The sequence below is a fragment of the Balearica regulorum genome, chromosome 8 (assembly GCF_011004875.1).
Source record: "Balearica regulorum gibbericeps isolate bBalReg1 chromosome 8, bBalReg1.pri, whole genome shotgun sequence".
Lineage (NCBI taxonomy): Eukaryota > Metazoa > Chordata > Aves > Gruiformes > Gruidae > Balearica > Balearica regulorum.
In genome coordinates, this window is record NC_046191.1 from 11225755 (window position 1) to 11251048 (window position 25294).

General features: G+C 59.5%; 4 protein-coding genes across 12 annotated transcripts; 2 read left to right on the plus strand and 2 right to left on the minus strand.

Moving 5' to 3' along the window:
- Positions 1–76: 76 nt before the first annotated feature.
- On the minus strand, positions 77–5141 carry TOE1 (target of EGR1, exonuclease). The gene is made up of 7 exons (XM_075759539.1): positions 4806–5141; positions 4685–4725; positions 4390–4486; positions 4066–4224; positions 3531–3790; positions 1910–2081; positions 77–1037 (listed from the first exon to the last, which is right to left on the minus strand). The coding sequence occupies exons 1-7, from the start codon at positions 4914–4916 to the stop codon at positions 237–239; spliced, it is 1641 nt and encodes a 546-aa protein (XP_075615654.1). The 5' UTR covers positions 4917–5141; the 3' UTR covers positions 77–236.
- Positions 5142–5314: 173 nt separating this feature from the next.
- Positions 5315–10864, plus strand: MUTYH (mutY DNA glycosylase). 5 transcript variants are annotated; one of them, XM_075759552.1, is made up of 16 exons: positions 5315–5513; positions 5737–5870; positions 6700–6739; positions 7100–7173; positions 7309–7350; positions 7429–7500; positions 7669–7782; positions 8052–8149; positions 8436–8580; positions 8837–8912; positions 8987–9172; positions 9324–9469; positions 9664–9867; positions 9952–10002; positions 10271–10603; positions 10643–10864. In XM_075759552.1, the coding sequence occupies exons 1-15, from the start codon at positions 5411–5413 to the stop codon at positions 10373–10375; spliced, it is 1590 nt and encodes a 529-aa protein (XP_075615667.1). In that variant the 5' UTR covers positions 5315–5410; the 3' UTR covers positions 10376–10603; positions 10643–10864. The 5 variants fall into 5 exon arrangements, with proteins under 5 accessions (XP_075615667.1, XP_075615665.1, XP_075615666.1 ...); XM_075759550.1 differs by having other exon boundaries at positions 7100–7134; positions 7207–7350; XM_075759551.1 differs by having other exon boundaries at positions 7100–7134; positions 7207–7350; positions 9664–9816.
- A 607-nt stretch (positions 10865–11471) lies between these two features.
- On the minus strand, positions 11472–14528 carry HPDL (4-hydroxyphenylpyruvate dioxygenase like). Of its 4 annotated transcripts, none has more exons than XM_075759555.1 (2): positions 14432–14528; positions 11472–13157 (listed from the first exon to the last, which is right to left on the minus strand). In XM_075759555.1, the coding sequence occupies exons 1-2, from the start codon at positions 14511–14513 to the stop codon at positions 11962–11964; spliced, it is 1278 nt and encodes a 425-aa protein (XP_075615670.1). In that variant the 5' UTR covers positions 14514–14528; the 3' UTR covers positions 11472–11961. The 4 variants fall into 4 exon arrangements, with proteins under 4 accessions (XP_075615670.1, XP_075615674.1, XP_075615672.1 ...); XM_075759559.1 differs by having other exon boundaries at positions 13914–14459; XM_075759557.1 differs by lacking the exon at positions 14432–14528 and adding an exon at positions 13914–14397 and having other exon boundaries at positions 11472–13093.
- A 1468-nt stretch (positions 14529–15996) lies between these two features.
- Positions 15997–19334, plus strand: LOC142602743 (selenoprotein Pb-like). Of its 2 annotated transcripts, none has more exons than XM_075759560.1 (5): positions 15997–16117; positions 16908–17131; positions 17236–17448; positions 17559–17694; positions 18349–19334. In XM_075759560.1, exons 2-5 carry the CDS (start codon positions 16923–16925, stop codon positions 18574–18576), a joined length of 786 nt encoding a protein of 261 aa, XP_075615675.1. In that variant the 5' UTR covers positions 15997–16117; positions 16908–16922; the 3' UTR covers positions 18577–19334. The 2 variants fall into 2 exon arrangements, with proteins under 2 accessions (XP_075615675.1, XP_075615676.1); XM_075759561.1 differs by having other exon boundaries at positions 16043–16112.
- The last annotated feature ends 5960 nt before the right edge of the window (positions 19335–25294 follow it).

The following is a 25294-nucleotide window of genomic DNA, read 5'->3' on the forward strand; positions in this document are numbered from 1 at the left end:
TGCATTTTCCTCCCTCTTCTCCAGCCTCACCCTGCCTTCACAGCCTGGCATGCTGCTAAGGAACAACAGGGGGAACTCCAAGTGAGACCAATTTAATCCATCAGAAGTTAAAACAAAAACAAGAGTAAGAAAATTGCTCCCCTTCTGGTCAGTTCTTGATGGAATAAACAATTTCAAAACCTGAGGAGGTGGGGGGGGGGAGGGGGAAGCCCAGTTTGCTGAGGAGTTCTGTAGCTCTATCCACTGGCCCAGGCCAACTTCATCTTCTGCCCGTGAGCTTTGGAAGATTTAGAAAACAAGCTCTTCACTATTTGAAGTGGCACCGATTTGCCACTGAGGTACAGTTTATTGTGGCAGTCCGGCAACCACGGCCCTGCACCACCGTCCATGTTTTTTCCTTTCTTGAGCATCCAGACATAAGCCATGATATAACCAGTCATGAATGCATCAAAGCCAGCTCGGTGTGTGCCCCCCTGTGAAGGTGGACCATGGGTTTCCTTTTCCTTTTCTGCAGCACACGCTGCTTCAGTCTCGGGAACATCTGGGTGATGGACAGAGCCCACCTCAGCAGGAACCTCTGACTTCCCCTCCACTTGGTCACTGTCAGAGGCATTCTCCTTGGCAGAAGGGCTCACAGCAGCTGCTACCTGGGCAGCAGTTCCTTCCATGCTCCCCAGATCCTCTTCCCGTTGCGTGCTGGTGTCTGAGCTGACCTCTGGTTCTGCATCCATGGAGTTCTCCTCCAGTGGCCTGCCCTCACTGCTGGGTGTGATCTCTGTCAGCTCTGCAGCAGCTGCAGGCTCATAGCAGCTCTGTTTTCGTGGTGGTCCGTCCTCCCCATTCTGAGCTAGCTCCCTTTCTTTCCCTGAGCTTTCCTGTTCACATGCCTTTGCAGGCTCTTCTGTGTTCTTCCGACGCTTCCATTTGTGCTTCCGTTTCTTTCGCTTCTCCTCCCAAAACTTGTCATCCTCATCAATTATGAGGTCAATGTTATGAGAGTGTGGACATTTTGTCCCTTTTGGACACCAGCCATAGGCCTAGAGAGAAAGAGAGAAGTCTTGTCACCACCAGTCTCCTGGTTAGAGCAGCTTATCACCATAACATGGAGCAGAACTCATTATTCCCCTCTACTGAGGGTTTGTGAGGCTGTACCGGGAACACTGTGTTCAGTTACAGCCCCACAACACACAAGAAGTGTATACATTAGTTTGTCGATGCCTTTTTCACAAGAAGTGGCCAAGCGCTGGAACAGGGGCCTGGAGGGGTTTTGTCATCTCTGTCCTTAGAGATTATTCAATATTTACCAAACAAGGCTCTGAGCAATATTGAGTTGGTGGTTGGATGAGAAACTTCCAGAGGTTTCCCCAACCTCTGCTGTTCTGCAACAGTAACGTGCAACATCTGGAAGAGCTCCTTTTCTCCCTGAAACATCTGAAACCAGTTATGATCTGATCAGATGGGCTCTTTGTTTACTGCTGGAGCAGCACCAGGACCTGAGATGCTGTGAATCACACCGTACTACAGTTCCAGAAGCTGCAGAAAGGTAATTTTTTTTAAATATATATCTAATCAAGATATGGGGGAGGGAAGAGGTGGCATTTCTTGCTCAGAGGACAAGCCAAACTAATTTAGACCTTACAGCCCTCCCAAGACAGCAATGGGTACTGTATCTCATACCATCCCGCTATTTAGGGCCATATAATTTTCTGAATCTTCATGTCTAATGTAAACTGTGGAATTCACCGCCTCCAAACAAAGCATCATGAAGCCACCTGAAGCTTGAAAGTCTTCCTTGTATTGTGAAGCAAGCAAGGGGACATTCCCAGCTGCTTTCCTACCGCTTCCTACTCTGGCCACATGTGTCTCTTTCCACAGAGCCAAGAAGAAAGCAGGCATTCATATTACTTACCGAGAATTTCTCGCAGACAGGCACCTTATTTTCCCCTCTCATATTGTGGTTTTCTTCTTCCAGAGAGCAGTGGCGATAGTCAATGTAACAGGACATGTTGGCAGGGTAGTTGCAGAACTCGATGGTGAGGTGCTGGCCGCTGGAGTCCTTCAGCTTGCAGTTCTCTCGTTTGCTAGAACAAGAGTACACAGTTACTGCGGTTAACTCATTGAAAGTACCACGGCACGGAGCTGGGGCAAACATGCTGCTCTCCGCCAAGTCTCAACTCCACTAGTTTCCTGCTCTTGAGCTCCAGTCACTTCGACAGCCTGCTGCACAGAAACTCAGTCCTGGGAGAACAGCTTTAGTAAGTAGTTGGTTCTGTGCTGATTTAAAGATTGGTTTCTCTAATGCTGACATACAGGCAGGGACAACAGTGTCTCTGGTGAAGCTATGGGAGAAGTGGACACACAGCTTGGCTTTAAATATTAAGGGCACCAAGGTATGTCTTAGTCCTCATAATATTAATGGACAAAGAAGAAATGCCTAAAAATGAGATATCGCGTAGAGTAGCCAGCAGCCACCGCCCAGACAGGTCAAACCTGGGCAATGCAGACAACAAGGAAATGTTTTCCATCTCATGAGAAAAGAACTATGTTGTCCCAAGAGCTGGCTAAAAGGCCAAAAACCTTTGGGAGGCTCCATGTAACTAGAATTGTGGGTTAAAACATTTAAGAGGTCGGTTTAAAAAGTATTTTTATCCTGTCAAAACAAACCATTCTCATGTTTGAGAACAGTTATCTTGAATGTTTTCAGACCTGTCAAAATGGCATTTCCTGATATAAAACAGCCACTAAAAATACCATTTCTCCTCTGCACAGAGCATGACTTCAGTTTAATGGAGATTCAAGGGGCTGTATCACTGCCAGGGGCTTGTTTGGATTGTGTGGGGACTGCAGAACCAGGGGCTAGACTGACACGTGAAGTGGGCAGACATCTCTGCTTCTACCATGCGTCTGCCTGGAAGATATCTGCGTGGAGCTGGGGGCAGGACGCAAGACAGGACACTCTGGAACAAGAGCTCAACCTTTGCTTGGAAGGAAAGTGAGGGGAGTTGTAGCTGACCACATGCGGGATGCGTGACAGAGCTGGTCAGTGTTGGAAGGTGCAGGGAGCACCCACCCCTTTAATTTCACCATCTCTTACAAAACCAAGTTGTAACTAGCAGGCCCTGCAGGCACAGCCCTGTTTTCACCCGCTCTCTAGCGGAGTTTTAAGGGTGTCTCTCCCACATGTGTTCCTGCTGTGGCACTGCTGGACCTGAGCCATGCAGCAAATCAATTAGTTTTCAGTTAGATCAGGTCACCCTGTGGTCAAAACTGCTGCCAGCGGAAGACTCAAATCCTCTTTCAGCAGCTGCCCACCAAACAGGTAAGGCGTATTACAAAATGCACCCTTATGCACTCAGCAGCCATCCTAGGAACAGGAAGAGCACAGGGCAGAGTCACCTGAAAAGCACCTTTTTCCACGCATTGGGATAATAATAGAGCCAACCCCCTTGCCTGGAAAAACAAACCAACCAACCACTGACACTCCCTTTGCCTTTCCTCCCGTAAGCTTTAAATACCAGAGCGCTGCTCACCACTTCTTGTAAGCATACTCCAAGTAGGATGCTACAAAGCGAGTCTCAAACTCGGAAGCATATTTAGTGTCGTATATTCCTGCTGGAAACATTTCAGAGAGGTCAGCGGTGAAGGTGCCGAGGTTGTCTGGGAGGTGAGCATAGAAGCACTGGTACAGGAAGACCAGATCAATCAGGCCATTATGGAGAATGAGAGGCTTCTTCGCTCGTATGAGCTCCAGAAAAAAAGTCCGAACGCTCTGGCTCTGGTTCTCATTGCCCTGCAAGAAGGAGGATTAGTCAACCAGCCTTAGCGCCTTGACTTGCCACCACCTGGGAAGTCCTCAGAGGCAGAGTAGTGCCTATAGCTATGGCTTGCTCTGAGGAGAGGCCTAAATATTTGGACAAGTATCTGCAACAAGTGACAGGCTGGATATAAAACAGCAGGGAGGGGAGAGGGATAACGCTGCACTCAAGGCCCCAGCGTGAGTGAACAACCTCCCCAGAAGCCCGGAGCAGGGCAAGCCGAGGTGGCTGAAGGAGAGACTTTCCCTACCTTGTCGTTGCCCTTATGGTAAGGAATGCCCTGGGAGTACTGCTTGTTGAAGTCAAAGCCATGCTGCACCAGGAACTGCACCGACTGGGGTTCGACAATGTAATCCTCCGTGCAGAGCAGCGTCAGGTTGTAGATCTGGCAGAGATACGTGTTCTCGGACTGCGGAAGAGCGTGCAAAGCAACACAGGGATTACCTGTCACAGGGAGCTCCTGCAAAAGCCAGGGGCAAACCCAGGGACCACTCCCAGCAGAGTCCCGGTGCCCGCTGCTCCCTCGGAAGGCGGGAACAAGGGGGAACGGCCGCTCTGCGACCTCCGCGCGTACCTTTTCTGGGAGCTGCTTGAAACAGGCGACGCCAAGGGACAGGACGGAGCGGGTCCTGGCCGCGCTGCAGACGGCCTTGTACCGCTCCTCGATGCACCTGGGCGGCAGGAGAACGGCAGCTGACGGCTCCTGCCCTGGCTCCCTCGGCCGCTGCCCCGCCCCTTCCCACCGCTCACTCCCGGAGAGGTAAACTCGCAGGGAGAAGGGAACCGGGGAACCGGTACCGGGGGGACGCGCCTCGGAGCAGCGGCAGCTCCTTTCCCCCACCCCCCCACCCCGCAGCCGGGGCACTCACGGGCTCAGCAGCGACTTCCTGGCGCCGAGGCCGCTCAGCTCCTGCGGGGAGACACCCGTTAGCGGCCCCGCGGGCCCGGCCGCGCCGCCGGTCACCGCCGCCGCCCCCCGCCCCGCCTCACCGTGTCCACGGCGACGAAGGTGGCGGTGCGCAGCGCCAGCACCATGGAGGGCCACAGCTCCCTGAAGTTGTCGCTCTGCACGTCCACCACCGGCACCCGCCGCCGCGCCATGGCCGCTCCCGGGGCCTCCGCCGACGCGGCTGCCCGCTCCCGCCGATCGCCCCGCCCGCACTGCCTGCCCCCGCGGGCGGCCCGGCTCCTGTCAGCCGCCAGCGGGTTTTGTGCCCGTTTTCCAATAATCCGTTTTTAAGCGAAATTTGCTTTTTAAGCAAACTGGCGTTTAGCTCGGGCAGTCCGTTGGGGCCCTTCTCTTGCGGCTGCTGGGACCGGCGGGAGAAGGGGCGGGGACAGCCGCATTTCCCCCCCCCCTCGCGGAGCGCTGATTGGCTCCGGCGCGCCGAGAGGTCCCGGCCTGAGGGCCCTCTCCCCCGTGCCTCGCTCCCATTGGCTGACGCACGGGAGGTGGGCGGTACCGCCCGCTCTGATTTGTCCCCGTGCGGGGGCGGGGCGCTGGAAGGGAAACATTTTCCCGGGAAGGTCTCACGTGGCGCCGCATCTCCTCCGCCGTTCCCGGGCCCCTGCCCCCGCTGGGGAGCGGCGCGGCCATGAGCCACCTGCGGGCGGCAGCTGCCAGGGGTCTCCGGCGGAGCGGCAGGACGGCAGCCTCGCCGGCGGGGAAGCGCAGGAAGGGCGCGTCGCCCCGCCGAGGTGCCCGGTAGCGGGAGGTCTGGGGGCGAACGTGGGGTGTCCTCTAGGGCACGGGGCGGCCAGCCCGGGCAGCTACCGGTGCTTGCTGCGTCCTCGGAAGGCCCGGCAGTTGGTGCTTGTCCGCCCGGCAGCGGCTCTGTCGGGCTCCCGCCTCTGTCCCCGTGGTGCTGCGGTCGGGTCCCGCACCCCTCCCGTGCCCTGACCCCGCCCGCTCTCCTGGCAGGGGCCCCGGCTCCAGCGCCCGCTCCGCCGCCCGCCCGGCATCTCTTCAGCGACCCGGCTGAGGTGGAGGCCCTGCGCGGGAACCTGCTGGCTTGGTACGACAAGTGCAAGCGGGACCTTCCCTGGAGGACGCTGGTAAGGGGAGGCAGCGGGAGGCGGGGTGCCGTGGCGGGGAACCCGTCCCTCCGCCTCAAGGGAGCGTTGCGGTGCGTTTCCCTACGCGTTACGTCCCTAGCTGCGTGGGAGTGGGCGCTGGAAATGGGAGCGAGCTCCCTGGCGGTTCTGTGGTGGGTGGTCTGTAGCCAGTTCCTAGGTACGAACAGCAAAGCAGGGCGCAGGGTGAAACCCCACTTCTCAAACACAGCCTCCAACCCGGAGCGCTCTTCTATTCCTGGCTGTTCTGTTTCGGTTTGTTCCTGCCTCCGTGGTACCCTGCAGCGCTCGCTGCTGCACGTTTCCCTGTAAACGTGGAAAACGTTTTCCCTGTATTTGCTTTAAGCCGACCGAGCGTTTTTATTAGAGCTCCTACCGGCTCTGTGCTCGGCCTGGCAGCAGGCGGTTAGATGGTGTTTGGGGTGCTGGGGTGGGCGTCAGCTTTACGGCAACGTCTGTCCAAATGGTGCTGGGAACTGCGTGGCCCTTCTGTGGGATTTACATCTGCCTTCAATTGCTTCCCGTGCAGAGGGGCTCCGGTCTGGGACAGCTCCTCTGGTGGGATCTTTTTAATCTTTGAGGTAAACTCTCGCTGTGGGAAATGCGTGAAGTCCTTCATCAGGGAGAAGGTGCTTTGGCTGTTGCTTGATTTAACCCAAACTCGAAACTTCTGAGCACTAGGGGGAAGTATCTTTATGCAGTGTCCCATGCAGCATTCAAAACACATCACAAGATTTATTTTATATGTAGGTCCCCTCTGTGGTGGGGTCCTGTGTCACCCTGTTTTCCTCACTCCATCTTCCCCTTTCAGGCTGCATCTGAGCCGGATGCCAACAGACGGGCGTATGCAGGTGAGGAGTGGGGACTGCGCCCCGGCGTGCGTGGGGTGCCCTGCTGTGTCTTGCCCCCGATAGGGATGCGCAGTATGGCCTTGTGAGGGAACGTGGCTTCAGTCGCCATCCTTGGAACAAGCTGCCTGCGGTGGCCACGAGGGTCACTGAGCCCCACTTGCAAGGCGCTGGGGGGGTCTGAGAGCCTACTTGGGTCTGAGGGAGCTCCTGTGGGACAGCACGTGGGGAACGCAGAGGGTGGGACGGGGTCCCATGGGTTGGATGCTGGTGCAGTGCTTGTAGCTAGTACTAAGGTGGCCACAGCACAAGGTGTGGGTGGCGTTGGTGCCTCTGCTCTGATCCCTGCCCTGCTCCCTGCAGTGTGGGTGTCTGAGATCATGCTCCAGCAGACGCAGGTGTCTACAGTGATCGACTACTACAACCGCTGGATGCAGGTGACTGCTCCTTACAGAGTCCTGTTCCCACAGGCATCCCCTTTTGGAGACCTTGTCCACTGCCTGTGGCAGATCCCCAGCTGCAGAGCATGGCTCTGCTTGTCCCTGACTTGTCCCCTTCCCTTTGTACCACAGAAGTGGCCAACACTGCAGGCTCTGGCACAGGCGTCGCTGGAGGTGAGCGTTGCTGGGGCCGGGTGCTCTCCCTGCCCTCACAGCTCTTCATCTAACGCTGCGCTGTGTCTCTTGGAGCAGGAGGTGAACGAGCTGTGGGCAGGACTTGGCTACTACTCCCGAGGGAAGCGTCTGCAGGAGGCAGCAAGGAAGGTGCCCTGGTGCTGGGGTGGGGGAGGCATTTCCAAAGCTCTCTGAAGCCTGTGGGTTGGTGCCAGCTCCCGTCTGCCCTGGAAGACTGGGATCCTGTCTTCTCATGGCTACAATGGGTTGCATGCACGCACCCCGGCTGCTCCCCTGACCCCAACCCCTCTCTGCCAGGTGGTGTCTGAGCTGGCTGGCCAGATGCCCAGGACGGCTGAGGACCTGCAGAAGCTGCTGCCAGGAGTGGGCCGATATACGGCAGGAGCCATCGCATCCATCTCATACAGGCAGGTGAGAGCTGGGTGTCATGTCTCCCCTCTCTGCCACCCAGCCCCGATCCTGGCAGGGTCCTGCTGGTGGGTCTCACAAGCCGGGGTCTCCCTGGGACTGCGCTTGGCTCCGTCTCTCCCCTGCTTTGTGGTGCGTCTCACCCACCGCCCAGCTTGGCTGGCGGGTTGGCAGCATGTGTATCCCCCCTCCATCCCAGGAGCACCTCAGCTCCCTGCCTTGCTGGGAGCACGGGCACCTCCCAGCGTGGTAACCCCAGCTCCTGGTCCCAGGCTACTGGTGTCGTGGATGGGAACGTGATCCGGGTCCTGTGCCGCCTGCGGTGCATCGGTGCTGACTCCAGCAGCCCAGCTGTCATCGACCGGCTCTGGTAAGGGAAAGGGTCTGTCCCCGCTCCAAGCTGCAGCGATCATGGCTGTGCTTATTGTGGTCGAGGGCAGGATCCCTTGGGAGCCGTGAGGAGCAGAGCCTGCGAAGGAAGGGAGCCCTGGGGCGTGGGAGCTCTTGGGAAGCTGGTGCTGCTGGGAGTGGTGGAGAAAGGACCTGTGTTGCCTCTGCCTACCTGGGAGCATCCCCTCTTTCAGGCAGGAGGCAGGCAAAAGTCCCGGGGCCCTCTCCCTGCAGAGCCCAGTGTCACTCATTGCTGTTTCTCCCAGGGACATGGCCAATGCCCTGGTAGACAGGAGCCGCCCGGGGGATTTTAACCAAGCCCTGATGGAGCTGGGGGCAACCGTGTGTGTGCCCAGGGCCCCGCTGTGTGGGGAGTGCCCCGTGAAGCAGCACTGCCAAGCACGGCACAGGGTAAGTACAGCCCCAAAAATCTGTCTCCTCCCTGCCTAAGGGGGGGCTGCCAGCTGTGCCAGTGGGGTGGCAGAAGGTCACCCTAGGTCCTCTCTGAAGTACAAGCCATCCCTGGCCCAGACCAGTGCTGCAAGCTGTTCGTGGCTGTGCATCACATCCTGCATCCTCGCGGGGTGCTGGCCTTGAGGGGTCACCGTATGTGGGGACAACGTGGGCTGGTGGATGAGCCTGTCCCTGTTCCTGTCCCCCCTTGCAGGTGGAGAAGGAGCTGGCCTTTGCCTCTCAGAAGCTGTTTGGAAAACCCACCCCAGTGCCTGATGTTGAGGACTGTGGTAAGCACTTGGGGAGATCCCTGTCGTGGCTCTGGGCCTGGGCCCCGTGGCAACTGTTACATCGGTGTTTGCAGGTGTTGGGGACTGTCCCCTGTGCCCCCCAGCTGCGGAGCCGTGGGACAGCAGCCTGGGGGTCACCAACTTCCCCCGGAAAGCAGCAAAGAAACAGCCACGGGTGGCACGAACAGCTACATGTGTGCTGGAGCGGAGGGGCTGCCACAGGGCCCTGGAGTACCTCATCGTGCAGAGACCCAGCTCGGGTAATGGGGCTGGGCGGGAGGGTGGTGAAGGCACTGCGTGTCCCCTTCCCACCTGCGTGAGGGACAGAGCAGCCTGGGAGTGGGATGTGATGGGGAGTGTCCCCAGATGTCCCTCTTGCCGGCTCATGTCCCTGTTGTGCCCCCTCCCCAGGTCTCCTGGCCGGGCTCTGGGAGTTCCCCAGCCTCCCGCTGGCTCAGGGCCTGCAGGAGGAGAAGCAGAGGGAGGTGCTGGCAGATTACCTCCGGGCCTGGACGGGGTGGCCGGTGGTGGCGGAAGACCTGCGGCTCATCGGAGAGGTGAGCCTGGAACTGGAGGGATGCAGCGTGAGCCCCCTGTGCTCGGCCGTGGGGAACATAGCACAGGGTGAAGAGGGTCCCTTCCCTGCTGTCACCCCTCCCAAGCCCTGCCCTGCTCCTCAGAGCCCTGGCAGACTCAGTGCACTTGTGAGGCAGCTGCGTGGCCATGTCTGTGTCTTCTCATCCCCTCGCAGGTCATCCACATCTTCTCTCACATCCACCAGACGTATGTGGTCTACTCCCTGCCCCTGGATGGGGACGTGACCCTGGACCCTGCCTTGTCCCCGTCCCGCTGGGTGACAGAGGAGGAGTTCCATGCCTCAGCTGTGTCCACGGCCATGAAGAAGGTACCAGCGGGACTTGGGCCTTTCTTCCCTGCCATCTCTTTGGGGTCCCAGGTATCCCCCCCCAGTCTCTGCAGGCAGTCCTGGCTCCAGGACCCTGCTGCAGTTCAGCTCTGGCCTCTCTTGTGCTTCCTTCAGGTGCTGAAAGCGTGTGAGAAGCAGCGTGGGGTGGAGAGCAGCCCTGGCAAGGTGGGCATCACTGGAGGGTGTGCAGCCCTGGGAGCTGCTCCATGTTGTGGTGGGCCAGGCCCTGGTGTGCGGTGCTGGAGCCCCTCTGGCTTTGGGGTCAGGCCAAGGAGCATCCCCAGCCTGGGGCAGCGCTGCATCCAGGGGATTTGCCTGGCTGGCTTTGCCCCTGGATATCCCCAATACCAGAGCCCCTTGCCTCAAAGGCAGTCCCTGGAGGCTGTGGGGGGCCGTGGGGGTTTGGCTTAGCCCCAGTGTGTCTCTCCTGCAGGGCTCCAAGCGGAAGCGGGGGGCAAAGCCGCAGGGAGCAAGCAGCACCCGCCCTGGGACACAACTCTCCCTCCGCGCCTTCCTCCAGGCACCCACCTCCTCGTGATGGTACCTTCGACATCTGAGACCAGTGGAGACCTGCAGTGCAGTGAGTCCTGCCGGTGACACTGGGCTGGCGTCCCCTGCGCTGCTGCATGCCCGACCCACGGCCCTGTAGTGATCTCCTGCTCCTCCTTGCAGAGTCCGCTGCTTCCCCAGCTCTCCTGTGGGAGTTGTGCCTTGATGTGACCTGGAGCCAGGCTTGCCCTCCCCGCTCAGCTGGAGCCCTCCTGGGGTCGTTGGGCCCCGTACAGCCACCGCTCCAGCACTGCAGACTCACGGCAGCGGGGGTTTCTCTCCGGCGGCAGGAAGGCTGCGGCCACGCTGCTCCCATTGCCCTGGCCCCAGTTCCCCACCTGCACCTCGTCCACCAGCCAGCGATTGTGGGTACTGCTGTACCCTTCCCGGCCTCCAATAGCCCTTTTTATACACTTGTTTTTACTGAACCTGAGCCATGGGCTTTTTAATAATAAATCTAAAGTGGGTGGGGGTTTTTTAAGTGACTTTCTGCCTCTGTTGCACTGTGCTAAGCTGGGGGTGTCTGGCAGCCTGTGGTTGAATGTGAGGATGACTGGCAGGATCTGTACAGCACCTGTGAGCCCCTCTGCTGAGCATTAACTGCTGGTGACCCCAAATAAAGCACCCAGAGCACCTCTACTGCGAGGGCAGGGATCAGCCCCCCGGGGGCCGTGCTGGTCCTCCCTGGGGGCGAGCAGCTATCCCCTGGGGGCGAGCAGCTATCCCCTGGGCTTGTAAGGTTTTATCCCCCTTTTTTTACCTTTGCCATCAGGTTGTTCCCCAGTGTGGTGAGGCCGTATCTTTCCCTAACTGTGATGCACAGTAGCGCACCCTTGCAAAGGCAGAAGCCCAGGAGACTCTCCAGGAGGCTGCCAAAGGTTTTCATCCCCCCCAGGGTTGTGTCCCTGCCTGGGGCTGGCAGGGACAGGGGCCAGTCCTAGGGATCTGCAAGGGGCAAGTGGCCTCAGTTTAGGGACTGCAAGACTGGGGACAGCCCCCCTGCTTGAGGGGTGGAAAGGGTCCTTTTATCCTCACCTGGCACTTGGCACATCTTAAATGGGAGGAGAAAAAACTCAAAGCAGTACTTGCAGGTTAATTCTTTAATTGGGAGGAGCAAAAGGCTATCACTTGCCCCACACAGGGGCTGGCCATGCTCTGGGTGGTGTCCATGGACCCTGGGTTATCCATTCCCCTCTGGCAGCTCCTCATCTCCTACGCCTGGGGGTGTTGCTCTGACAGCAGTGTATTTGGCCACGCTAGAGGCACAAGTCTGATTAGATTAAGACAAAATTAAGGCAGAAAGTTCTTCACGTGAGGCCAATAACTCACTGGGAACCCAGGGAGGGGGAGAAATTGCCCTCCATCCCAGGGGATGCTCAGAGTCCCGTTGCACCTGGCTCCAAGCAACCTGCTGTCACGCTGATGTTGGCTCTGGGTTGACCTGGAGACCTCCCTTGGTCCCTGCCCACCCGGGCCATGCCGCAGGCACCCGCTGGTATCTCTACAGCAGCATATTGCCCCAGGGTTGGACCGGGGAGGACGGAGAGCTGAAGGAGGAGGATTGCAGTGTTGCCACTACTGCTGCTGGTCCATATAGACCTGCACAGCTTTCCACAGTGCCCGTATATTGCCTTCCCCGAAGCCTGGTGCTCCCCGACGGTCAATGAGCTCCAGAAAGAAGGTGTCCTCGGAGAAGATGGGATGGGTGAAGATCTGCATCAAATACTCCTGGGAAGGGCTCTCTGTGGCATCAGCACCCGGCTGGCCCTTGTCCCTGGCTGCTGTGGTGTCTAGCAGGATGCCCAGCTCTGCCAGCGTCTGGGGGTCCTGCCCAGCCCCCCGGATCTCCTCTGCTTTGCCCCCCTGGCTGTAATAGGCAGCAGGGGGCGTGAAGAACCGTGCACCCCCCTGCTGCAAAGCCCTGGTTGTGGCAACGATATCGGTGGTGCGGAGGCCGACGTGCTGGATCCCGGCACCACCGTGCTGTTCTAGGAAGGTGTCGACTTGGTTGGTGCCGTTCTCCGAGAGGGACTCAGCGAGGACGAGCTTGCAGCCATGTGCCGGAGCACCCTGGGCACTCTGCAGCGCGAGGAGCAGCATGCCCACCCCCTGCCCGCCGAGCACGTACCCCTCAGCTGGCCTCTCCTGTGGGTTCAGCAGGAAGCGTTGGAAGCCGAAGCAGCACTGGTACCAGTCCAGAGCTGCCCGGGCGCTGCCCGGCGGGCAGACATATGTGATGTGGTCAAAGTGGGTGATCGCAATCCCATCCCCGGTGGCCAAGGGGGCTCCTTGGATGGGCTGGAAGCCGGGCAGGAAGGGTCCCCGGTAGCGGGATCTGTCCAGAAGGGTATGGCTGACGTTGCCCACGATGGAGCTCGCCACTCCGTAGGTGACGGAGCCACCATCATCCCTCACCTCGGTGGGGGGCACCGGCAGGGAGCATCCCCGGCTTTGCAGTTGCTTGCAGAGCCCCGGCACGTCATCCACGTCGAAGCAGACATTGGAGGCTGTGCCCAAAGCGGGCCGGGGGTCCACATCGTAGAGGAAATCGTGGGAGGAGATGCTGGTGGGCCCCAGCGCCAGGCGCTCGTTGACAAGGAAGATGGCGGATCCCCGTCGCAAGGCGACCTGCCGGACTCGCGGCGTCTCCCGCACGGCCACCGGCTGGAAGCGAAAGGTGTTGACCAGGTCCTGGGCCCAGCCCTGCCTGTAGGGCACGTGGAGGGAGATGAAGCAGGGGCGGCTCAGCAAGGCTGCCATGGCTGGGCAGGCTGCAGGGAGGACGCACGGGGTCAGGGGGGGCTTGCTGGCCATGGGAAGGAGCCATTCCTCCACCTTGCACAAAGCCTGAGTGCATTTGCATGCACAGATGCACGCGTATGTAAATTAGCACCCATTAAACGTGTATTTTAAATAAGTGGGTCTCACAAGCCAATACGCACTGTGCAAGGGCACCCACTTTTGGCACCGGCAAAAAGCTGCCCAAGGATGCTGAGCCATCCCCCCACCCCTTTGCTGTGCTGCCCTGCTCCGCACGCCTGGGGGTTGCAGAGGAGGAAAGCCCCGAGCCTTGACTGCAGCGGGTCCCCTCTGCAGCCATGTGTCCCTCGAGGGTGCCGCAGGGAGGTTGCCGGGGGAATCCAGGTGAGGGAGGCGTGCTCCGTGTGTAAGCCAGACTATGGGGACAAGGGTTGTGGGGGGATGTCCTGTACCAGCAACCGGGAACGTGGAGGTTGGACTGGTAAACACAGAGCAACATGCTGGTTACAGCTAACAGGCTCTTGTGCTGCCCCGGGATTGTCAGTGGGGCCCCACAAATGGCAGGGGGGGAGCAGTGGGGTCACGGCAGGCTGATGTGCCCTTCCCTTCCCAACAAGGACAGCATGGAGCCACCACGCCCTAGGAGTGACCTTGCCCTAGGGCCACGGGGGGTGACATAGGTGGGATGCTGGGGGGAAAGCGACCTCTCTTCTCCCCAAATACCTGTCACGCTGAACGGGGGACAAAAGCTCTGTCCAAAAACCTACCTGGCATCAACTCTTAAGAGCATCCTGCTGAGGCTTCCTGACCCCATGCCATGCACCAGCCGCCCTGGCCAGGCCCCACGAATGTGCATCGGGCTGGGGGGGTGACCTGCTTAAATATTCCCTTCCTCCTGCCCCCCGAGAACGGTCTGTGCGCTAAGCGTTCCCTCTGCCAGGCTGGGGGGGGGGAGGCTGTGCTGCACCCGGGCACCCCACCAGCCACGGGGGAACAGGGGGCCCAGCAGTGCCCCCTTGGGACCCCCAGCTGCTCCGCACCAGCCCGGGGAGGGGGAGCCCTTGCTGGGACCCCTGCCCCGGTAAGCACATGGGCAGGGGATGGCACTCCCCCCGCTCCCTCCCCGCCCTCCTTCCCCCCCGCTGCGCCCTGCGGGATCAGCATGGGTCCCGCTCTGCTCCCACCATCGCCTCTCCCCGCCGCCCCGCCCGGCACCCCCAGTCCTGCCACCCCCGCGCCCGTGGGGGCCTGCAGGGCCCCGGCTCGCCCTCGGCCTGCGGCTCACCGGGGTCAAGGCTGCGGGCGAAGGGGATGCCGGGGCAGGGGCTGGCCCCGGAGAGGCGGTGCGGTTTGCTCCTCCCCGGCATGCAACAGGCCGTGGCGGGACGGGGAAGGGGGTTGGCGATGCCAGGGAGGCGGCAAAGCGACCTGCCCTGCCGTGGGGAAGCCTCTCCAGCGGGAGGAACCCGTGGGTGCCGTCCTGGGCAGGGACAGGGCCGGTACACGCGGCGTGGGGTTGTGCCGGTGCGGCGTGAGAGCTGCTCCGGCATGTTTAAAGCCAGGGACGTGTGGCTGCCGGACACTGCGGACACCGAAAAGTTTCTATCAACCCTGGAGGTGCCAGGCTGTGTTTGCAGAACAAAAATGCCCAGACTGATAACCGCAGGCACCGCCGCCACCGAATCAGGGATGAGCGAAGGGAGGAGATGAACTGACTGCCGGGCGGTGGCTGGTTGTCCCCAGGGACCCATGATGAAATGGCTCGTGTCTGTGCTGGGTCATTCCCCGCGGCCCAAATCCCATCGGGGCAAGGCATGCAGTGGGGGGTACATGCCCCTGCTCAGTGTTTCGCAGGGTACCCGCAGGGGCGTGGGAGGAGCTGATGGGGGTGACAGCCCTGCGGAGGGTCTAACGTTGGTCACGGGATGGGTTTGCTTCAGGCTGACTCCACACAGCTGTGCCTGCTCCCTCATCCCAAGCCTTGCTGACATCCCTGAGCCCCTCAAGCCCCCCAACAACAATCCCCTCTCTCCCTGCTGCTCATAGCTGTTTTCGGACAAATCCCACAAATCCCGTATGTCTGGGACTGTGTTACTGCCCCTGTTGTGTCCATGTCTGCTGCCCTTCCCTGCCTTATCATGTTTTTGTACAGAGCCCACGCACGATAAACTGCTCAAATATTTGCAGAGATGGCCGTGTGCGGCTGAAGCGGTGAGTTCTTCTTGTTTGGTTGGGGGGGGGCAGGGGGAATCCACTGGAGCTGTGATTTCCCAAGGGAGCACCGGCTCCTCACGCCACCACAGCCCCCCTGGTGCGGGGCTGGACAGGAGGCACGGGACCAGACGCCAGGGCCAAGCACAGCCCAAGAGTGGCCGTGACACCGCACACCCGGACGGCACAGCCTTTGGGGTGGCACCCCGTGGGGCAGGGAGCTCGGGCACCCCAGGGGTACAGGGCAGGCACCTGTCTTTTCGGCTGCAGGGGGACAGAGGCTGCACCGGCAGCTCCCCAGGGACCTGGTGCACGAGGGGCACCGTTCGATGTCACCCCACAGTCCTGCAACCCTTTGGTGCAAGCGGTGCCCTTGGCAGTGCCACCGGCCCTCCTGTGCCTGTGGAGGGGTTTCAAGCAGTCGTGCCCAGCTTTTCCCCAGAGCACCGCCTGGCACCCTCTGCGCCAGCCCAGCACCAGGCACTGCTTTGCCCCAGCACGGCTCAGGCTGGGCTGCGGCAGCAGGACCCCGAAGCCGCGTGGCACGGCGGGGGACAGTGCCTGCCTTGTTGCCGTCCCCCGAGCCGGGCGGTGGGGGCCTGCGGGGCGCAGTCCCTGCTCCGCTCTGGCCAGGCTCTTCTCCTCCCTCCTGGGCGGGGAGAGTGGACAGAAGATAAAAGGGAGACCCGGGCCAGCTGGGTATTGCCGGAGCTGCTGGGGCTGGGAACAAGGTCTGGCCGGAGGACGGCAGTGAAGTGCGGTATTGAGGGCTCGTTCTCGCGGGGGAGAGGGCTGGGGATTGGGGGTACATCCATCCTGACCAGACCCCACAGTCTCCTGCTCCCTCCCCACTTCCTTCAATCGTCCACTCCAGCCCTGCATCCTCTCCCTGCCTGTCAAGCGTGCTGGATCCTGGAGGGATGGGGCATATCTTAGGGTGGACGGGGTTAGGGGCTGTGGGAGGAAGGGGCTTCAGGTAGATATTGGGGGCAGAGGGGTTAAAGGGTCTGTGCACCCCTTAAGTGCTTTGTGGGGCATCGAGAACTCTCAAGGTGACCTCAAGGTGAAACCATCCCTGTCCCACTGACTCCTTGCTGGTGGCCAGGATGATGGGAGCTGCATCCCTGCCCACCTCTGGAGCAAAGACAGACCCCTGGCCATGGCTGGGTCTGGCTTTTGGGGTGCGGAGGTGGAAAAGGCCCACAGGGGGAGCGGGACCTTCCTCCTCCAACACATGGAGTGGGTGCCTCGCTGCCGGGGGAGACTGGGGCACCCAGCTGTCGCAGCAGGTACCCACGAAAGCCAGAGGCGAGGGCACAGTGCTCATCAGGAGCTGGGCACCCCTATCCCCCCGCCTCATGCCCCTTTCCTCACCCCGCTGGCACAAGGGGCCCAGCTCCCAGTGCCATGCTGGGACCAGTATGATACTGCCCACCAGACTTCGTCTACCCCAGAGGGGGGGTGCGGGGAGGCAGTTTGGGGCTGGGAGGACCCTGCCAGCTTGAGCCCCGGGGCAGAGGCGAGACTAACGCCCCGTTTCCCCCTGCCAGGGCCAGGGGTCCAGGATGGGGCTGCTGGTGCTGGCCCTGGCCACCTGGCTGGGGCTGGGGCTAGCCTCGGCCTCCGAGGGGGTGGCCAACAGCAGCCGGCTCTGCCAGGAGGCGCCGGCATGGAGCGTCAATGGCCTGAGCCCCATGGCGGGGGTGGCAGGGCAGGTGACGGTGGTGGCCCTGCTAAAGGCCAGCTGACACTTCTGCCTGCAGCAGGCCCACAGGTAAGCCCCACTCCCCCCACCCCAAACCCAGCCCCGCCACCTTGGGGGACAGTGTGGGGGCCCCCCCATGCTGGGACCCCCCTCCAGCGCCTCCTTCCCCGCAGCCTCGGGGGCCTGCGGGACAGGCTGGTCCGGCAGGGCACGGCCGACGTCCGCTACATGATCGTCAACGAGAAGGCGCCGCTCTCCCGTGCCATGTTCAGGGAGCTGGAGCGCCAGGCACCGCCGGGTGTCCCCGTCTTCCAGCCAGAGCTGGACGAGCCTGACATCTGGCAGGTCCTGGGGGGCGACAAGGACGACTTCCTCATCTATGACCGGTGAGCATCCTCCATCCCAGCTGAGGCTTTCCTGGGGGGGTTACAGAGCATTTGGTGGGCTTCCCAAAGCTCTGCCCATGGCTGGACCCGGGAATGGCTTCTCCCCGCAGGTGTGGCCGCCTGGCTTTCCACATCCAGCTGCCCTACAGCTTCCTCCACTTCCCCTACGTGGAGTCAGCCATCCGCTTCACCCACAGCAAGGACTTCTGTGGCAACTGCTCCCTCTACCCCAACACCACCCAGGAGGTAAGGAGCAGGGCTGCTCGCTTGAGCCGGGCTCCCTTCTCTCCCCTGGCATCACACATCAGGAAGAAAACGACCTTACCTTCACACTGCGGACAGGCTCTGGGCTGGCAGCCGCCCTCGGCCACGGTTGAGAGGGAAGGTGATGAAAGGTCTGGAAGAAGGGCAGTTAAATAGGTCAGAGCTTTCAGGCTGAGAAGGAGGGGACTAAAGGGGTCACAGCCCAGATCTGGAAACGCTAACTAGGGTCGCTAGCTGTGCTCATCTAAGAAAGGCAATGGACCCAGAGGTGGCAAGCTCAGAGCAAAGAAAAGGACGTAGCTCTGGGTTCAGCAGGCGATTAGTCACTTCCTAGGTGAAAAATCCATCTGGAAATATTAAATGCAAAGTCCCTTCCTAGCTCAGGAGTTTCCTGGACCACAGACAGCTTGAGCCAAGGGATGCAGGTGCAGAGGCTTGTGCTCTTCTGTGCGCTTCAGCCTCTCCTGTCCTCCCCATGCCCTGGGTCAGGGCTGGAGAGCCTTTGCTCTGACCCACACAGCTTTCTATATGACAGATGCTATTCTGCTTTCATCCCAGCTCACAGGCGTGCTCGCAGGCTCGCTGCAGGGCTCTGTCTGCATTCACACACTGCAGCCCTTGTGTTACTTTCCCCAGGCTAACAGTACCATGAGCCCGCTTCCTGAACAAGAGGGGAAGGAGTCAGAGACCCCCGTCCACCAGCACAACCCCCTCCATCCTCACCACCACCACGTGGTCAGCAGCGAGAGAGCTACAGACCCGAGCGGGGACCATGAACCTGCCGCCCATGCTCACCACCACCATGGAGACCACGGCCAGCCACATCCCAAGGGGCAGAAACAGAAGGAGGGAAATGAGCACTAAGCCAGGCCGGGCAGCCCTGCAGAAGAACCCTGTAGTGTGCAGACCATGACAACTCGCTTCCCAGAGGCATGAAAGGACTTGCTTTGGGTTGCTGGTCACCAGTAGTGTTGGTATAACAACCCGCTCCAGCATCCCCCATGTGGGTCATACTCCTGCGCTGTGACCAGGGATGAAAATCCCCCTCAGACCCCACGAGGTGCTGCATTTTCAGCCCCAGGGCTCAGTTCTGAGCCGCCTTCTGCTGCCGCCTGCCTTTCTGTGCTCAATGAAGCCCGCCGTGCAAACCGGGAGGTCCCTGGTCACTGCTGGCTGACACTGCACGGAGGAGCAGGGCAGGGATGGAGACGCCAGAACTGGGATGGGAGCAGCACTGCCAGCACGCTCTGCCTGTCCTGGCACCCCTGGGTGTCCTGGCTGAGGAGCGAGGGGAGGAACAGCGTGTACCCCACAGGATGTGATCCCAGGGGACGGGGGCATTAGGAGCGGTAGGAGGTCGCAGCTCCCCATGGTCCAAACCCTGTACCCCCATAGCTGTCACATCCTGGGGACCCTCCAGGCCTTGCACACAGGTATGTGCAGTGGTGATGGGTGGCCGCAAGATGGTGGCCTTGTTCCCTCTTGGAGACCTAGGGGCTGCATCCAGGGCCCACAGCCCTGGGAGGACGGGGACGGGGATCCTGGGGTCTCTCCTGGAGGAGAAGTGAGATGGGAGGGCGATGCGGATGTCCAGAGTACAAATAAAACCTCTGTGAAGCGAACCCTGCTCAGCCTGGCCTCTGGTGCCCCTTCCCCAGAGAGGATGGGGGCCTTGCTCAGCACTGGGCTGGCCCTGGGATTTTCACTGGACACAGGGAGGGACTTGGGGCTGGATGTGGACCTGTAAAGCAGCAGCTGGAGGTGATTTGTGTTCCCCTGTGCAGACACCTGGAGGTAAATGGGTTGGAGACCCAAGAGACCCCATCTCTTCATACCTTCTGGTTACCTCCTGCCAGAGGAGAACCCAGGGCTTAATCGCCCTCCCAGGGCAGGATATTAACCCTGCGCTGCCAGGAGGAAGTTAGGCTTGGCACCTCGATCTCTGGCTTGTAGGTGTGATGTTGGGGTGCCTGCCCTGAGCTGCTGTCGTGGGGCCGAAGTTCCCATATGCAGCCCAAGGTCATCTTGGGCATCTTGTTCCCGGTGCCCAGCCTGGTCCCCATTGCGAGCACATCGTGGGGTTCCCCAGCCCTCAAGCAGCTGGGTGCTGCATCCCTGGCAGGCAGCCGTGCCTGCCCGCACCCCAGGCTGCCCCCATGCCTGTCTCAGCCTTCACTCCGGCTCCATCCACCGTCCCACACAGCCCCACTCAACACCTCCCCTGACCGCTCCATCTCCTTTCCGGGCCCCACGGCCTGAGTGGGGAGCAAACGGATGTTTTTTCTGCTCAGCATTATTCACCGCCATGCCGTGGTGTGTGTCCTGATGATGATGCTCTGAGCTGACTTTCTGCCCTGGGAGGCTGCACCCCTCCACCGTGTCTCTGCGGGAGGATGCTCTGCCCAACGACTAGGGCAAGAGCCAGGGTGAACAAGAGCTGCTCCCTGTGGGGATGAGGGCAGTGAGATCAAGTGGGTCTTTCTCACCAGCCCGGGGAAGCCAGCCAGGCTCTCCCGTGGGTGCTGGCTGAGACCCTGCTCCCCTTCCTCCATTTGTCTTGCTCCCTCCCTCCTCCTCCTCCTCCTCCTCCTCCTCCTCCTCCTCCCCTTCCTCCCCTACCTGCTCCCAGCAGCCCACAAGGGCACCTCTGTCTGCTGCTCCTGCCATCAATATTGAGGTTATCTTTTTCTTCTGGCAGCTGCTGTAATTGAAACAAAGCAGGCCGGGCCTCACGGGCTCCACTCCTCTCACTCATTTTGCTGGTGCTGCTGAGACAACTAATTCATCTTATCGATGCATGGTTGGCCTCTTTTCCACCAGATCCAGGCAGAGCCCTCTCCCCACCACGGCTGGTGGGAGCAGTCTGTGGCCCTGCGGTGTGCTGCTGGGTGCTGCTCTGCCCCAGCCTCTGGTCCTTGGCTGGCAGCAGCTGGGTGCTGGTCACCAGCAGCAGATGCCAGGGGAGCCGGCCAGGGGTGAGAGGTGCAGACTGGAAGGGTGCAGATGACTTTTGTCTCTTTCTTTTGCCTTCTGATGCTTCCTCAGCCCTTTTGTTAAATTTCACATCCTTTTCCTTGCACGGCTCCTAAAGGTGTCCCTGGCAGGGACATGACATTCTGATGAGTGGGGCACACAAAGATTTGCCATTGCTTCCTAATGACCAGATCTGCAATTAGCAGTGGCAAATAGAGTGTTCATGTCTGGTGCTGGGTGGGTAGCCCAGTGGTGCTGTGCTGCACTGTTACCATTTGGCTACCTCCCAGGAGATGTATGTCCATCCCTGAAGACTTGGGTTGGTGTTTTGCTTTGGGTAGACAAACAGAGATGTGGGAAAGAGCTGTGGCACTGTTTGGGTGAAGTCCCGTGTGTCTGAGTAATGGCCAGGGTAAAGCTGATGCTGCTCCATATGTTATTGTCCAAAGGCCTGAAGGGTTTGGGGGTGCTGTGCTTGGGGCCCCCGTGGCATCGCTCTCCCCTGAAAGGTGCTGGAGACCCAGAGCTCTTCAAAACCTGTGTCAATGTCTGTACTCCAGTGGTGCTGAGGGAGGGCTTTGCTCTGAGCAGGGTGGAGTAGAGGTATTTTGGGGGACACTGATGCCTTGGGGAGGGATGCTGTGAGTAGGAGTCAGAGAGCCCCAAGGAGTGCTGAGCTGTCAGGGGGGCTGGCTCAGCAGGGCAGGGTCCAGGTCAAGGAGCTGGGGCTGACATCAGGTCCTGGCAGTGCTGGGCCGTGGTACCCTGGTGTCCGTGGCAGTGCCAACCCCGGAGGAGGACAGACCCCGGTCCCACGTCACATGCAGCCTGCTGCCTTGGCCCTGTGTGCTGCTCCTGCCGAGGGCCAGGCAGAGCCTCTCAGGAGAGGGGGAACAGCCAGTCCCAATGTCAACAGAGGCCTCTTGTGCAGCGATGCTGTGTCAAGAAGAGGAATGGGTCCCTCCTCCTCCGCCCATTCATCTGGCAGCCGGGGCTGGCGAGCCGCCAAGCCAGGCTGCTTTGGAAACATTTCATTGAGGAGGCAGCTGAGCCTAGGAAAACAGAATGAAAATACACAGAGAGATCACTGTTGTTAGGCAAAATAAATGCAGGCGGCTGCATTTCTGAGCCCCAAGTCCAGCCCAGCCGGGCCCCTCTTGCTTCTGTGGGGTGAGGGTGAATGCCGCTGCCTGGGGACGGCGACCGTGTGTCTCCATCGTGGGTTAGGAGCTGGGGAATGAGGGCTGCATAACTTGTCCCCAGCTTTGGCCAACTTGCTGACGTCCCTGGTGAGTAGGTCCAGACTCATCTTGATGTAGCATTGCCCAAGGAGATGGGACAGAGCAGAGAAACAGCTGCAGAAAAGAGCCAACCCCAGTGATTTGTGTCCCCTGCACGGCCACCAGTGCTGGAGACTGGCAAAGAGAGGGCTGAGGAAGTGCGTCAGATTATTGGACTTGTTCCTCCTCGTCTCCCTCCCCAGCATCACATCACAGGTCCTGGCCAGTTGTGAGGCCACCAGCAGGACAGAGCCCAGTTGCTGGGTTTTCAAAGCCCCACTGCTTGGCATGTCCCGTCTTTTGTCTGCTGGCAGAAGGGGAGCAGAGCCACCCCAAAGCAGTCCCCAGGGACAGAGGGTGGAGGCACCTCTCTGGCTTTTGGGCAAAGGTGCATTCAGCAGGTTCGCCTCTCCCATTGCTTCCCCCATAACCCCTCTTCTCCCTCCAAAGGCCTCCAAGTGTCTCTCCCAGCCTTTCAGCTGCCCCGCAACAGACCCATCCCATGTCCTTCCCTTCCCCTTGGTGGGTCCAGAGTGGTTTGGGGGAGGCAGAGCTGGACCCCTGGCCCCATGGGACATCAAGGCTCTCACCCCCACACAGGTGCTCTCAGTGCTACCATGGTGCAGCTTTGTGTGGCTTCACCTCCTCTCTTTGTCCACCCAGCATGGTCCAGCCATCGCTGTGCAAGAACAGAACAGCCATTTCTCTGTGCTGCTTGTTTCTAGTCCCTACCTTTGCTTGCCGGCGATGGGCGATGGCACAGAGGGAACAGTTTGCTTCTGTTATTTATGGATTTGATCTGGGGGTTGAAAGGAGCCCAGTGTGAACAGACAAAGCCCAACCAGCACCCCAGGAGAGACATCTTGCCAGCCCAACACACATGGATTTGCAGCATGGAGCAGATGCCCAAGGCTGAGAGTGGTTCCCACGCTGGTGCTTGTGTTAGTAGGAGCTTTGCTAAAATTCAGGCTCCCCTCCACCTCACCTTCCCACCAGGAAAGCAGCTAGCAAGTTACTCCTTTTTTGCTGCCGTGCAAGGGGAGAGTTGCTGTGTCTCCATCTGTCTCTCCTGAAGACGAGCTGGGTGCAACATTTGGTTTCCAGCTGAACCATGGTGCAGTGCCTGAGCCACCATGTTCTGCTCTTGCATCAGGTGGCTTCAAGTGGCGCAGCCTTGTGCCGGGACTGCCGATGCCTCTGCCAAAACTTTGCCGCTGTCTGCTGCTGGCTCCTATGCACGGAGCGATGTGTGAGGACACGCTGTCGTGGAGGGGAGCCGGGATGGGTGGGCTGTTAAAGAGAAGGTCAGTGTGGTGCAACCTTCCCCTCATCCCATTGTGCCCCAACTGACCCACACTGAGGACAGCACTGGGGTCTGGCTGGGGTCCCCACATGGGCTTTCCACACTGCCGAGAGCTGAGGTACGTCAGCATCCATCATGGGGAGTACACTGACCTCCTTGTAAAGCAGCTGAAGGCAGAGGACAAACCCATGGAGCAGCCTCTGAGAGAGCGCTGTACGCCTCCTGAATAGACCCAAATCCTGAGCTGGGGTGGGCAGCTCCCCAGCTACTGAGAGAGCCCTGATAAAGCCATAAAATAAAAGCTGAGTTAATGATGTTGGTTTTTTACTATGGAAGAGGTTTCAGGCTGGAGCCTTTTTTTTTTTCCCCCCACATAGATGTGCCCATGGAAATGGCCTTGGAATAAATTGTTGAAATGGATGGTAACGAATGACCCAGCTGAGATCCTCCAGGTGTCTGAACTCTGGCTCCTGAAACCTGCTGCTGAGCATGGCCTGGGACGATGGCAGCTGTGACAGTGATGGTCCTAGCGGCCTGAGGAACTGCAGCTCAGTAGGGCTGGCAAAATAGCGCAGATGACTGTAAAGACCAGCAGTACCGGGTATGGGGAGGAATATTATAAATTGGAATGCTCTGACTTTCATCAAAGCTGGTTTTTTATTAGGGTTATTTTTTTGTCCCAGCCAATCAGCATGCAGTAATAAGGCCACACAGCCAACTAGCATCCAACGATTTGGCCAACCAGCCAATCAGCCCCGTGGCACTGTAGCTTCTCAGCCAAGTAGCCACGCGGCATTGTGACCTCCCAGCCAATCGGCCACGGGGCATTGTGACCTCCCAGCCAATCAGCTCTGTGGCATTGTAACCTCCCGGCCAATCAGCCGTGCCCTGTGTGCCCATCGCAAGCAGTGTGGGGTGCGGCAGGCAGGTCTGCCCGCCCCAGGGGGCCTCTCCCGGTGGTGCCTGGGTGTCGTGCCTTCGTCTGAGACGGGCTCCACCGCTCCCTTGTTCCACCGTTAATTACGCTCCATCGCTGAGATTTTGGAGCTTCTCTTTGCGTCTGAATTTGCCCAGCTTTCAGCCTCTTCTGCGTTGTTTTTTAGCTTGCAGAATCTGTGTGTTATCTTCTCTCCATTACAGAACTTTTTCTTTTTTCCTGAAAAAGTGAAGTTCATCCAGTGTTTAATTTCTCCCTCCTGCCGTAGAAGACCATTCCCCACCCAGAGTTATCTACATTTTAGTTACCATTTGCAAAGTGTGTTTAAATGCAGAGGGTAAAAGGCTGGGACGATACAAAGGGGTTATGGTACAAACGACGGTTGGTTCTCTGCCCAGGGAGGAGGAGCGGGACCCTGGGTGACGGAGGGCGGAGGGACGAGCCCCAGCCCTGGCCCGACTCCGGCTTCCCACCCAGCCAGACCCTGGAACCCGCTCGTCTCTCCAAAGCCAGGGCAGACCTGACGCAAAAGGCTGACGGGAGCGTTGTTTACGCCTCACTTTGCCATCATTTATTCATGCTCTTGTAGCCTGCAAAATGATTCCCTGGTTATTTTAGCATCTCTAATTAAGGGGAGGGAGCTTCAGCGGCTGAGAGGGGGGTGATCGGCCAGGGGGCTGCTTTCTGCTGAGCTCAGCACCACGGCAGCCAGGCTGGCCGGGATGGATGCCACTCTCCAGTGTGGGGCTGAGTAACTTTCTGGACCGCTCTCTGCTTTTAGAGTCCACGCTGGGGAGGTGACTGTTTCTCCTGGAAGCCGAGGGTCTTCGCCCAGCAGCTCCTCTGTGCTTAATTGCTGGCCTGCACAGCAAATGCTTTTGCTGGAAGGGTGCAGAAATCCCTGTGGCAAGGCAGAGGCTCAGCACTTTGCTAATCTTATGGGGCCAGAGGAAGGCAGCCCTGGCAAGCCAGAGATGTAACATTGTGTGTGTGGGAGAGGGGGATCAACAGCTCCCGACAGCCCTAATTCTCTGGTTGGGCGTGAGGGGGAGTTTGGATCTCCCCAATCCCAACCACCTCACTCCATTT